The sequence below is a fragment of the Prionailurus bengalensis genome, chromosome B1, assembly GCF_016509475.1.
Source record: "Prionailurus bengalensis isolate Pbe53 chromosome B1, Fcat_Pben_1.1_paternal_pri, whole genome shotgun sequence".
NCBI classification, from domain to species: Eukaryota; Metazoa; Chordata; class Mammalia; order Carnivora; family Felidae; genus Prionailurus; species Prionailurus bengalensis.
The window spans coordinates 72116857-72129952 of NC_057344.1; the positions used below are offsets into that span (position 1 = coordinate 72116857).

The following is a 13096-nucleotide window of genomic DNA, read 5'->3' on the forward strand; positions in this document are numbered from 1 at the left end:
AAACAAAACAAAACCCTCTGAATTCGAGATGCACCTGAATTAAAGATATTCATTGACCTGGGCACCTGGGTGGCTCAGTGGGTTAAGTGTCAGACTTAAGCTCAGGTCATGATCTCATGGTGTGTGGGTTCAATCCCCATGTCAGGCTCTGTGCTGACAGCTCAGGGCCTGGAGCCTGCTTCAGATTCTCTGTCTTCCTCTCTCTGCCCTCCCTCCACTTGCATGCTCTCTCGCTCTCTCTTTCTCAAAATAAATAGACATTAAAAAATTCTTATGAAAAACAGATATTCAGTGACAAAGTCACAGCAGAAAGCTTTGATTCTTATTTGTTTTCTTTAAAAAAAAAGTGTATTTTTTTAAGTGTATTTATTTTGAGAGACAGAGGGAGTATGAGCAGGGGAGAGGTAAGGAGAGAGATAGAGAATCCCAAGCAGGCTCTGTGCTGTCAGTGCAGAGCCCAACGTGGGGCTCTATCTCACAAATTGTGAGATCCTGACCTGAATTGAGATCAAGAGACAGATGCTTGACTGAGGGAGCCACCCAGGCACCGCGTGATTTTTATTTCCAAATTTTGTGTTTTTTTCAATTTTATAGTTTTGTATAATCAAAATAGCCTTGCTTTTTTTTGTCTTATTACACAAATAAAGCATGCTTGTTGTGACTAGTTCCAACATTACAGAACAGAGAAAAATCTCGCAGAGATCAGTACAAGTTGCATCACTCTGAGAATTATTATCATTATTTAGGTGACCATCCCCTCATTTATTCATTTCGCTATACACCGCATTATATGTAAATGCTTATATAAATTTTTATGCAAATGAGACCAATACCATACACGCCACCTTTACTGGGTACAACTTCTTTTTAAGCAATATTTTTTTTTACTTTCATATTATTTATCTTAACTCTGAACTAATGTTAATACTCTAGTATATTCTACTTTTATTTTTTTCCACATAAATAGGTTTGTATTTGTGATGGTAAATCATTGCTTTTTAAAATTAAAATAGAATAATATTCTATAAAACTTGCTGTTCTATCCCATTGTGGAAATATCTCCAGGACACCAGGAACAGAATGAGAAGTTTCTTTTCCATTGTTGTAAAATATTTCATGGAATGGATACGGGTAGAAGGAACCTGATGTATTTTTTAATATCTTTCAAGCTGAATATGCAGAAGTCAGATTATTATTTTTTTTTAATTTTTTTTTTCAACATTTATTTATTTTTGGGACAGAGAGAGACAGCATGAACGGGGGAGGGGCAGAGAGAGAGGGAGACACAGAATCGGAAACAGGCTCCAGGCTCTGAGCCATCAGCCCAGAGCCTGACGCGGGGCTCGAACTCCCCGACCGCGAGATCGTGATCTGGCTGAAGTCGGACGCTTAACCGACTACGCCACCCAGGTGCCCCCAGAAGTCAGATTATTGACCAGTGGAGTTAGGAGTTACGTTGTCAAATTTCTTATGATTTCCTATCCCTGATGGAGGCTGGAGAGAAAGTTTGGGGAAATAAATCATGCATGCAGTCCTTCAGGGAGTGTGGAGTGATAATGGGTTACACAGAAAAATGTGTGCCTATGACAGCACGTGTGTGTGAGTGGATGTGTTTGTGTCAGTTGAAGGAAAGGATGGTGTTTATTACCAGAATCAAGAACCAGAGAACGCAAGCAAAAGTCATGCCCTGAAGAAGTATCATACTTAGATTCCAGAGAAGAAACCCAAAGTTTGCCATTAATCAGGGAGTCTTGGTAAACAAAGCATTCACAAGAACAGAGTTTCCGTAGCAAAGCTACAGGGAAGAACAAGAAAGGAATATTTACCCAGAGTGAGGAGCAGAGAGATTGGGTACCAGGATGTGGTCCAAAGGAAAGCTGGAGACAAATACCACCTCCTGCAGGGGATTTTTCAAGGATACATTTGCATCGATAGCCTGATTGCTCTACAGAAGTCAAGACAAGACAGGACGGAGAACCTCGGTGGTTGAGTCGGAAGTCACTAGGTCCACAGCTACAAGATAATCTGAACACCCAGCCATGTATTTTACGCTGTTAGAACTTGAGATAAACCGCAGGATAAGTTTACTTTAAACCTGAGTCATTGGCTTTCAGGATTATATTTCAAAGTTCCTCTCAAAGTGATATAAGGTCACACAAACAACTTTCCATCTTTCTCCTGTCCAAATGCATACTATTTTATGGAGATAAACCCAAAGAATTTCTAGAAAAATCTTCTCATTTCTCACAAAGGTCAGAAGCCAGTGACTCAATGAATTTAAAAGATAATAATTCCTATGTTTCATATTCTGTCTCCTTCGCTGTATTTATGTTAAAATATAAAATATAAACACCATTTGTTAAGACAGTGATGATAGAAATTGTTAACCACGTTTTTAGCATTGAAAATCAGATGATAAAATTTTAAAAAGATCTTTCCTCCCAACTGTGAAATGATCCCCTTTTCTCAATATCCTGTCCTGATTTTCATTTCAGACTACATTAAAGTTAAGGAATCATGTACAATGGGAAAACATAATTCTAGCTGCCCTGTTCCTTGTGAAGAAACAGAATACCCTGCTACTATTTCTTATTCTATTTTTCCAAGTCAAAAAGCTTTGAAATATCTTTCCAAGAAGTTAAATCAAAGTCAGGAATATATCAGGTAATCTTTTTTAGTCTTGTAAATTCCTTGAAATCAGCACGAATATTTTGTTTACTCAAAACTCTTAAAGGCCGAGAAAACAAAATTCTGATCAATCAAAGGAGGCAAAGACTTATGTCACTCAATTAACAATGAAAACCTAGAATTTTAAAAGTACATAAGGTCATGCCCTTGAATCCTTTAATTGTGTGAAAACTAAAATGAGGCCTGCTTGAGTAATTTGCTCATGATCTCACCCTTGTTGACCCAACTGGAGAAAATAATAGTACTGACTAATATTAGTTGATGCTTTAAAGTATGAAAACCTCCAGGACACCTGGGTGGCTCAGTCAGTTGGGTGTCTGACTTCGACTCAGGTCATGATCTCATGATTTGTGAGTTCAAGCCCTGCATCAGGCTCCGTGCTGACAGCTCAGAGCCTGGATCCTGCTTTAGATTCTGTGTCTCCTGCTCTTTCTGCCCCTTCCCTGCTCACTCTGTCTCTCTCTGTCTCAAAAATAAATAAACGTTAAAAAAATTAAAGTGTGAAAACTCCTTACCTGCATATCACATAGTTTGTTTTAATAACTGTAAGGTTGATGGAACACAAATTATTTTTCTCACTTTACAGGTAAGGAAACTGAAGCACACCGTATCTCATGTAAATGTCCTATAAAGGTAGTCAGTGGCACAGAAAGAACTTATGCCCAAGACTTATGACCACAGATTCCTTGTATTTTTCCACACAGATATATACTTCCAAGTTTCATTAACTGAGGATTAAATTAGGTCTCTTTCTGCTACACCATTAGAAATTGCAAGTCAAACTTCATGGAGAACTCTTTTAAAATCAGGGAGCAGCCTTAACATTTCTCTTTGTTTCGTGTTTATATTTTTAAGTTGAGCACCTGAAACAGCAACACAGTACATTGGTGTTTGCAATTTCATTTAATATAATTAAAATATATTAACTAATTAAAAGCTGATTTACTTTTGCACAGCCGGGTATCTAACGGTAAAAGCGTGTTTTGAATCCAGTGTTATCCTGGTATTTATTTTAATGAAATAAATAAAATACTCTCCCCATGTAAATACCCAAACAATAAAGTGATCTTTAAAAATCAGAAAGTGGGGCAACCGGCTGGCTGGGTTGATTAAGGGTCTGACTTTGGCTCAAGTCATGATCTCACAGTTTGTGAGCTTGAGCCCCACATCAGGCTCTATGGTGACAGCTCAGAGCCTGGAGCCTGCTTTGGATTCTGTGTCTCTCTCCCTCTCTGCCCCTCCCCTGCTCACGCTCTCTTTCTCTCTCTCTCTCTCTCTCTCTCTCTCTCTCTCTCTCTCTCTCTCTCAGAAATTAGAAACATTTAAAACATTTTTAAATCAGAAAGAGAAAGTACTTTCATCAAGACAGGGTTGATAAGGTATGATTTCAAATACTTAGCAGATAAAAAGAAGAAAAGGCTAGAAAATTTGCAATGATCTCTGTTAATGGTTTTGTATCCAGTACAGATGTCTCTTTGTATTCCATTTTAATATGTGAAAGTGATTTATGTATGGTATTATTTCTGTTATGCTAAAATATGACCAAGAAGAGTACTTTGTGTGACTTTTGGCTGCTAGAGATCTCCCGAGTTTCATCATTATTTAATATGCAAAGAATGTAGGCATGATTTTGGAGACATATCGGTGAATCAGAAAAGAACCCATGTATAACAAAGATGATCCTAGAGAACATTGAGAGGTTTTTTTTTTCCCTAAAACTTAGATTATTATAAATTTCTTTCCAATTAATCTTATCACACAATGGATATGTGAGGACCTCAGATGGTTGTGAAGAGTTGAGGCCATTACTGCGAGGAATAGGGCGAGTCGCTGAACTGATGCAGCGGAATGCAGGGTGTCCAAATCATAGATGGAGCTGGTGGTTAGAAACCACACATATAATTAGGAAACTGGCTTGGGCACAGGTACCAGAAATCAAAGAGTAATAAATCAGAAAACACAAATGCCAGGAGAGCAGATGTGAAATCTTAGCCGCGGTAAGATTTGAAACAAAGCAACTTCCAACATACGTGAAGACTTGTCTGTGTTTCTTCCGTGCACACAAGCCAACCTCAGACTATGACCAATCCAGGGCCTCATGTGGCAGCTGCCAAACCCCATTAGAAAGATGATAGGAAGCTTAGCTTGACTAAGGTAGGCAGTTTGCAAGTGAATATAAAGATAAATTTTGGCTGAATCCAGGCCAATTCCATTAGCAAAACAAATGAACTTTGTGAATTGTTCTGTTTTAATTTGACAATTTTTCAAGTAAAAATTGCATCAAATTGTTTGTTTTATGCAAAACTAATTCATTCCCCTTAATACAGCACGCGTACTCAAGCAACTGAAGTCCTTATTTAGTGTTTTGTAAACGCAATACACTCTCGATTTTTATGTTGATCTCCTTACTGTTATTAAAACCCAAATATGTTATAATTGTGCCTCCCCTGACACAAACAAATATTCTTGGACTTAAATCCCAAACAATTTCATTATCTTCAAGAAGCATAGATTCAACGAGAGCCAAATTACTAGGCAAGGCACATGCCTGCGAGAAGTAGAATAAATGTCACACTATTTTGTAAGGGATGAATTTATCTTCTCTCAAAAACACAGATGGATAATGATTGGAAACAGTTATGAGGTTTGTGCTTAGGAAATGAAACAATATTATCAGTGTACATGCAAATTAGGAGCACAATGGAGAGCAAGAAGATTGCAGTATTGCTAAAATTATTGGACTTCCAAGACTTTATTATTTCCTTCACTTTGGCAGCTGTTTTATTATTTCTAAATATGGCAGTGCCTCCTGATTATCAACTTAAATAAAATACATTCTCCTGTCACCCTGGGTTAAACCAGTGGAAATTAAGTAAACATATTAATGATATATTTTGAAGTAAGTGTACTTAGGAATATTGATTTCTAACTGTGAACAATTAGGAGAGTGATTTACAGCCATGTTCCTTAGATATATGAGAAAACACCACATAATTCCAAGAAACATTGCTAATAGGATTCATTCTTATTGTTGCCATCTGAAAAATCGTCAGGTGGTTGGTTTCCACCTCAGCTTATAAACAGACAGGTTAATATCTACCCCTTCCTTCGTTGGTTTCATCTTCAATTTGTTCCCTTATTTCTTCATTTTACAAATATGTACTGAGCACCTACTCTGTGTCAGGATTTGAGGTGTTCTAGGCATTAAGTTTTCCTCACTGAACAAAAGACAAAAACCCTGACTTGTTGCATTTATTCCCACTGGGGTGAAGATGAACAATAAATATATATAGTCATATCAGACGGTGCTAAGTGCTGTGGAGAGAAAGGAAGCAGAAAAAGGGCCCGAGGAAGCCAGAGTCAGGAAGAGTTGTTCTTAGGGTTGAGGATTGCAATAAGGTAAGATCTTCCTGAGAAGGTGGCAGTTGAGCAAAGATCTAAAGCAGTGGTTCTCGAACTTTTTGATCTCCAGGTCCCTTTGCATTCTTAGAAGTTACTGAAGAGTCCAATGAGCTTTTATTTGTGTGAGTTGTATCAACATTTGTCATATTGAAAATTTAAACTATAAAAATGTTATTTGTTCACTCATTTGAAACAGTAATAATCAATTACTCTATGGCAACATTAGATAAAAGATTTTTATAAACAATAACTATTTTCAGAAACATAAAATTTAGGAAGAAGAGTAGTATTGTTTTAGAATATTGTAAATTTCTTCAGTGTCTGGCTTAATAGAAGCCAGCTAGATTCTCATTTTTTCATTTAATCTGTTGGTTCATGTTGCTTTGGTTGAAGACTGTGAAGAAAACCTTAGGTCAAACAGATATGTAGTTGGGAAAGACAGGCATATTTTAATAGCTTTTGTGGATATGTGACACGTTTCTTTGATAACACATCAGAGCTCAACAAGTGAAGTTTCTTACATGTTCATTATAATACGCATCTTGTCGTTGCCCCATGGGAAGTGGAATTAACTCTGTACTCAAAATCTGATTTGGATGTTGGGACCCATGATGCCACACTCGCATCAAGGGAGTATGAAAAAATTCATAGTCATATAATGAGACTTTCTGGGAAGTCCCTGGGGTCTCCCAAGCAGATCCTCTGTTGGCTTGAGAGAACAAGGAGAGGCAGCCACCTTTGCCTTGCAATGTGGTTATGAATTAAGACTTGGCTTAGAAATCCCAAGGGTTTGAACTTTCCCAGGTACCAAAGGAGAAAGTGCATGGGCTTTCCTATCAGTTTGTCTCTTATGGGATAGGAAGAGGCAAGGATGGCACTGGAAAGCTGCCATTTGAAAGTAGTGATATATCAAAACATCTCAATGAAGTTTTTGTACTTAAATATATTAATATCTCTTGGTCTTGTACTTTTAATGGATCTTTCATCCATGAATGATTTTGAACGTTATTTCTTGGTCATTAGAAAAATTCTAGGGGCGCCTGGGTGGCTCAGTTAGTGAAGCATCAGAGTCTTGATTTCAGGTCAGGTCATGATCTCACAGTTCGTGGGATTGAGCCCCTCATTGGGCACCACGCTGACAGCACAGGGCCTACTTGGGATGCTGTCTCTTCCTCTTTCTCTGTCCCTTTCCTGCTCATGCTCTCTCTCTCTCTCTCTCTCAAAATAAATAAGCATTAAAAAAAAGAAAAAATTCTCTGAGTTGTGCAGATCTTCCAAATATTGATCCATTTTATTATATAATATATATTTCATTTTAATATCATTATTTATCAGAAAAGTCTTTAAAAATTGGGGAGTTGTCAAGCTCATCATAGCAGACACAAATTCTCCAAAATTCTAACTGTCACATTAAAACCTAGGCTCAAAATTTATATTATTATTTTCTATTAATTTTTTAATGTTTATTTATCTTTGAGAGAGACAGAAGGTGCATGGGGGAGGGGCCAAGAGAGAGGGAGTCACAGAATCTGAAGCAAGCTCCAAGCAGTCAGCGCAGGGCCTGACATGGGGCTCAAACCCACAAGTTGTGAAACATGACCTGAGCCGAAGTTGGATGCTTAACTCAGCCACCCAGGTGCCCCTCGAAATTTATTATTAACTACAAGTCTTATCAGCTATTGAAGCAACAAGTCATTGTGTTCATTTCTGTGACAATGTCCACCAAATATCATAGTCTGAATAACCATAGTTTGCCAGTTTGCTAGCTTTCTTGAAATAACAATCACAGTGAAAATATCACATGATATGATATGTTTGTTTATTATGAAAATAATTTTGACTTCATGAACCCCCCAAAAAGATATCGAGGACCCCTAAGTGTCTGTGACCACACTTTGAAAACTACTGATCTAAAGGAGATATAAGAATTAGCCTCAGTGATAAATGGTGGAAGAACATTCCAGCAGGAGGGAAAATCAAATGCAGAGGAAGATTCTAAGCCAACAGCATGCCTCGTATACGGATAGAGCACAATGGAGGTTGGTGTGGCAGGAAGCAGTATAAGCAATGACCAAGGATGGTAGGGCATGAGTTGAGAAAGTTCAAAGTGGGTGGGTGACAGAGGTAGGGCCATGGAGTTTTACTTAGAGTATACTGGGGAGTATCTAGGGAGTTTTGAGCAAAAGAGTGACATGATTTGTTAGTTGCAGAAGTATTATTTTGATCATTGTGTGAAGAAAATAGGATATGTAGATATTGCAGTGAAATACATTAAAGTTGGAAGTGGAAAGACCAGTCAGAAAGCTATTGGAAAAATCCAGGTGAGATGGATTCTGTACATATTTTGAAGGTAAAGCAAATATTTACCGATGGATTTGGCTGTGTATTGTTAATACCTTATAAATGGAGGAAATGTGAAGAGTATGACTTGGAGTATGTTCAATTTGAAATACCTATTGAACATTCAAAGAAAAATACCATGAGACAACTGGATATGTTATTCAAGTTCAAAGTAAGATCTGAGCTGGGGTGGGGACAGAGTGTGAGGGCATCCGAGGCTATCTCAAGAGATATTTTAAAATAATTTTTATTCACTTTGGTCTCAAGTAAAGATTTCTAGAAGACACTAGGAAAACAGTCTGCCCTAATATATTAATGCTATAAATGACTGCCATTTATTGAACACCCAGTATATACCAGATTCTATGCCAATTCTTTACATACATTATTTAATTTCTCCTCACATAGCTTTAAAATCCCAACTCTAGGGGTGCCTGGTGGCTCAGTCGATTCAGTGTCTGACTTTGGCTGAGGTCATGATCTCGCAGTCCATGAGTTCAAGTCCCATATCAGGCTCTGTGCCGACGGCTCAGAGCCTGCAGCTTGCTTTGGATTCTGTGTCTCCCTTTCTTCTGCTCCTCCCCCACTCACTCTCTCTCTCTCTCTCTCTCAAAAATAAAAATAAACATTAAAAAAATTAAATCCAATCCAATCCAATCCTGACTCTAAAATCCCCACTACAGATGAGGAAACCAAGGTTCCAGAAACCCACATGGTTTCTCCAGGATCACACAAGTAACAAAAGACAAGATTTGAATTCAGATCAGACACATACTTAAATGTTTGTAAATATTCCAATCTACTCAATAGATATTGACATTTAATGTCTTTTTCCAATTTTCTCAGGAATAAGCCATAGAAAAATTATTGGATCTGGGGAAAAATTCTTCTCCTTAAATACCAACATGGCAAGAGTACCTTCCAAATGTAACAAGCTATTGTGATTACAGTGCTGTGTTTAATTCAACATTAAGTGACAACTGAATTAAAAATGAATATTAATTTCATCAAATAAGCATTAAAAGTAATGCTGACAATCTTGAGCCAGATTAACTCTGTTTTTATCCCTAGGGAGAGTCTTGTGAACCTTGAAATAAACTACAGTGACTTATACTATAAGATAACTCAGCAGCAAAAGGCAGTGAGTGTGTCTGAGTTACTTGGTAAGTGTTAATTTACTTGTTCTTCAATTTTTAAGACATTTTCTCTCAGGTTGGTTTTTTTTTTTTTCCTTTTGTACTTAAGGTTTTAGCTTCTCAATGGGGAAGTGATAGTGCTAGTCTTCGTCTGTCATTTAAATCTGACACTTTCTCTCTCCCTAGACACACCTCCAGTAAACCTCACACCGGGTTTCACCAAGAAAGGCTGACATTCATATTCGAACTCAGCATCTTGCTTTCCTTTCAGACACCAGGCACTCCTCCCCGCCAAGCAACTGACTATTATAGAGTGTTTCAGCAATCCTGCTTCTGAGTAGATAAGCATCTCAGACATCCACACAGAACTCCATTCAGACTGGAGTGAAAAGAAGAGACTGAGCGAGTAGAATTTAATCTTTTTGTACTTCCAATTTATTATTTATTTATTTGTTATATAATTTATTGTCAAGTTAGCTAACATACAGTGTACATGGTGCGCTCTTGGCTTCGGGAGTAGATTCCTGTGATTCACCACTCACTCAAAACACCCAGTGCTCATCCCAACAAGTGCCTTCCTCAATGCCCACCACCGATTGTCCTGCCCATCCCCCTGCCACCCCACTCTCTTCCACCCTTAGTTTGTTCTCTGTATTTAAAGTCTCTTATGGCTGGCTTCCCTCTCTGTTTGTAAGTATATAGTTTTTTCTTTCCCTTCCCCCATGATCTTCTGTGACATTTCTCAACTTTCACCTATGAGTGAAAACGTATGATATCTGTCTTTTGCTGACTGACTTATATCACTTAGTGTAATACCCTCCAGTTCCATCCACCTTGTTGCAAATAGCAAGATTTCATTCTTTTTCATTGCCAAGTAGTATTCCATTGTATATATGTACCACTTCCTCTTTATCCATTCATGAGGTGATGGACATTTGAGCTCCTTCCATAATTTGGCTATTGTTGATAGTGCTGCTATAAACATTGGGGTACATGTGCCCCCATGAATCAGCACTCAAGTAAAATTCAATCTTTAAGTTACAAGCATTGTCTGTTCATGTCCTTAACAAATTTAATTGCTGATTTTGTAGATCTTATTGCATATTTACAGGAAGTGATGTAGGAGACAGTAGAGAGTATCAATCAGGCAAAATAACAGCAATCACACATGGGCAGCTAAGACCCTAAATGGGGAGGAAATATACAAATTTCTCAAAGGTCTAGAGGCAACTTATATTTCACTACCAAACTGTACAACAAATAGCATGATTCTAAGAATGGTCCAAGGCAATGAGAAAAAGATTAATAATGTAATCTATTTAAGAAGTCAGTGCTACAGGGGCACCTGAGTGGCTCAGTCAGTTATGAGACTGACTTCAGCTCAGGTCATGATCTCGCAGTTCATGGGTTTGAGACCCACATAAGACTCTGTGCTGACAGCTCAGAGCCTGGAACCTGCTTCAGATTCTGTGTCTCCTTCTCCCTCTGCTCCTCCCTCACTCATTATTATTATTAAAATAATAAATAAACATAAAAAATTTTAATAAACATTTTTAAAAATAATTAAAAAAAAGAAGTCAGTGCTACAGTAGTCAAATTCATAGACAAAAAGTTGGATGGTGTTTGCCAGGGGCTGGGGGGAATGGGAGACTGGAGACATTTTTAAATGGGTACAGGGTTTCAGTTGGGGGATAAAAAAGTTCTGGAGATGGACGTTGGTGATGGCTGCACTACAGTGGGAATGTACGTAGTGCCACAGAACTACATGCTTAAAATCTATTAATATGGTAAATTTTGTGTCACATTTTACTACAACTAAGCACAATCAATAAAGACAAATATAGATTTTAAAAATTTCTTAAAGAGAAGGCAGTACTGTGCTAACATATTTTAGTTAGATGAAATATTACAGGTGCTTAAAAAGAAATAGTTAGGACGCTAGAATTCACAAATTGCTTCACAAATTGCTTCTGGAAAACATCATCATTCAGTTAGTCACCTGAATGTTACATTTGTTCATTTAGCACATGGAAATGAATTTGTAATTGTCTAGGATGTTTTATTGATTTGCCTCAATTTATTATCTTCCAAAATCTTTAAGTTATATTTTTGGAAACAGATTTTATAATTGCTTTCTCTTCCTCTCTCTCTCTCTCTCTCATCAGTTGGTTAACTCTTTCTCTGTAACTCTCTCCTTTTTGAGATGATTTACATAAATATTATTTTAATATATCATTAATTTCTATTACTTTATAACTTAACATAATACAACTAATTCATTTTCATATAATATCAACTATGGTTAATCTATTAGCTTCAAATAATTTAAATTCTAGTAATGTTTGATGTGCCTTTTATAAAAGACACATTATTTATTCAATTTCATTATTGGCCTTATTACATCAGATGTTGGTGGTCAACTGGACCTATTTTGTGGGGCCAGCATGATTACAATTATAGAAATTATTGAATATATATTCACAAATTTGTATTGGATATGCATTTTGTTCTTGCTGAAGATACCTCAAATGACCCAGGGGTCTCCTCCACCTCAGCGTCATCTGAAGAAGAGAAATCACATAGAGGAACGCTAATGTTCACATAGGACAAAAGCTTTTGCTTTTCTCTTCATAATACCTTCAAATTTCTTCATGACTAATTCACTGTTATGTAATTTTATCTTATATCTTAGGAATTCAATAAAAGCCACTGTAGGTATCTATCTCTTTATACATCTTTATCTCTGTCTATACTTATGTGTATATCTATAATATATATATATTACATATATATAATATATATACACAAACACATACACACACACACACACACACACACACACATGCATACACATACAGGGAGAGAGAGAGAGAAAAAAAAAGAGAGAGAGAGAGAGCAGGCAGGTACTGTTTTTTTTTTCAACATTGAATTCCCAGCACCTACAACAGTAGAGATGGTGTAGTAGGCATTTCATAATTTTTTTTTAATGAATGAATGTATAATGTACAAGGACATTCTTTATGTCCTTTATGTTCTTATGTCCTATCTAAAAATGCAAACTGGACCTGGTAAATGAACTGTATGTGAGGAGAAAAGATACTTTTTTATTCTGGAAATAATATGTGCAATCTGTGCTTTACAAAATTTCTGAGAATATTTACTTTCACTGAAATTCAACGTAATTTTATTTTACTTTGTCTGGAAAGTTATACTGCATAACTGTATAACTTTTGTAGGAGCAGGAATCTCTATGTATTTCCTATACAGGTGGATATTTAAATCTATTTAAAAATAAAGTTATATTTATTTAACTTTATTGGTATATTGGGAGTACATAGTGTTTTGTCAGTTTCTCCACATATCTCCATGTGCTTATTTAATCAATCAACCTGCTTTCAGCCTCTCAGAATATTCAATCAATGGTGAATTATTCAGAAGTCTTGCCAAAAACATTTAAGAAATAATCAACAAGTCATAGAACTCTAACCCCAAACTCATTCTAGTGTTGCCAGGTCTCATTTCCTTTCCAG

The 13096-nt window shown here is 36.8% G+C and overlaps 1 protein-coding gene across 1 annotated transcript in view; it reads left to right on the forward strand.

Annotated features, from left to right (window-relative positions):
- The window catches only part of ASIC5 (acid sensing ion channel subunit family member 5), a 30016-nt gene extending 17830 nt beyond the window's left edge, over window positions 1-12186 (forward strand). Inside the window, 3 exon segments of the mRNA XM_043555827.1 lie at window positions 2496-2664; window positions 9502-9593; window positions 11973-12186. Coding sequence (XP_043411762.1) covers window positions 2496-2664; window positions 9502-9593; window positions 11973-12160 — 449 coding nt within the window. The 3' untranslated portion in view covers window positions 12161-12186.
- The last annotated feature ends 910 nt before the right edge of the window (window positions 12187-13096 follow it).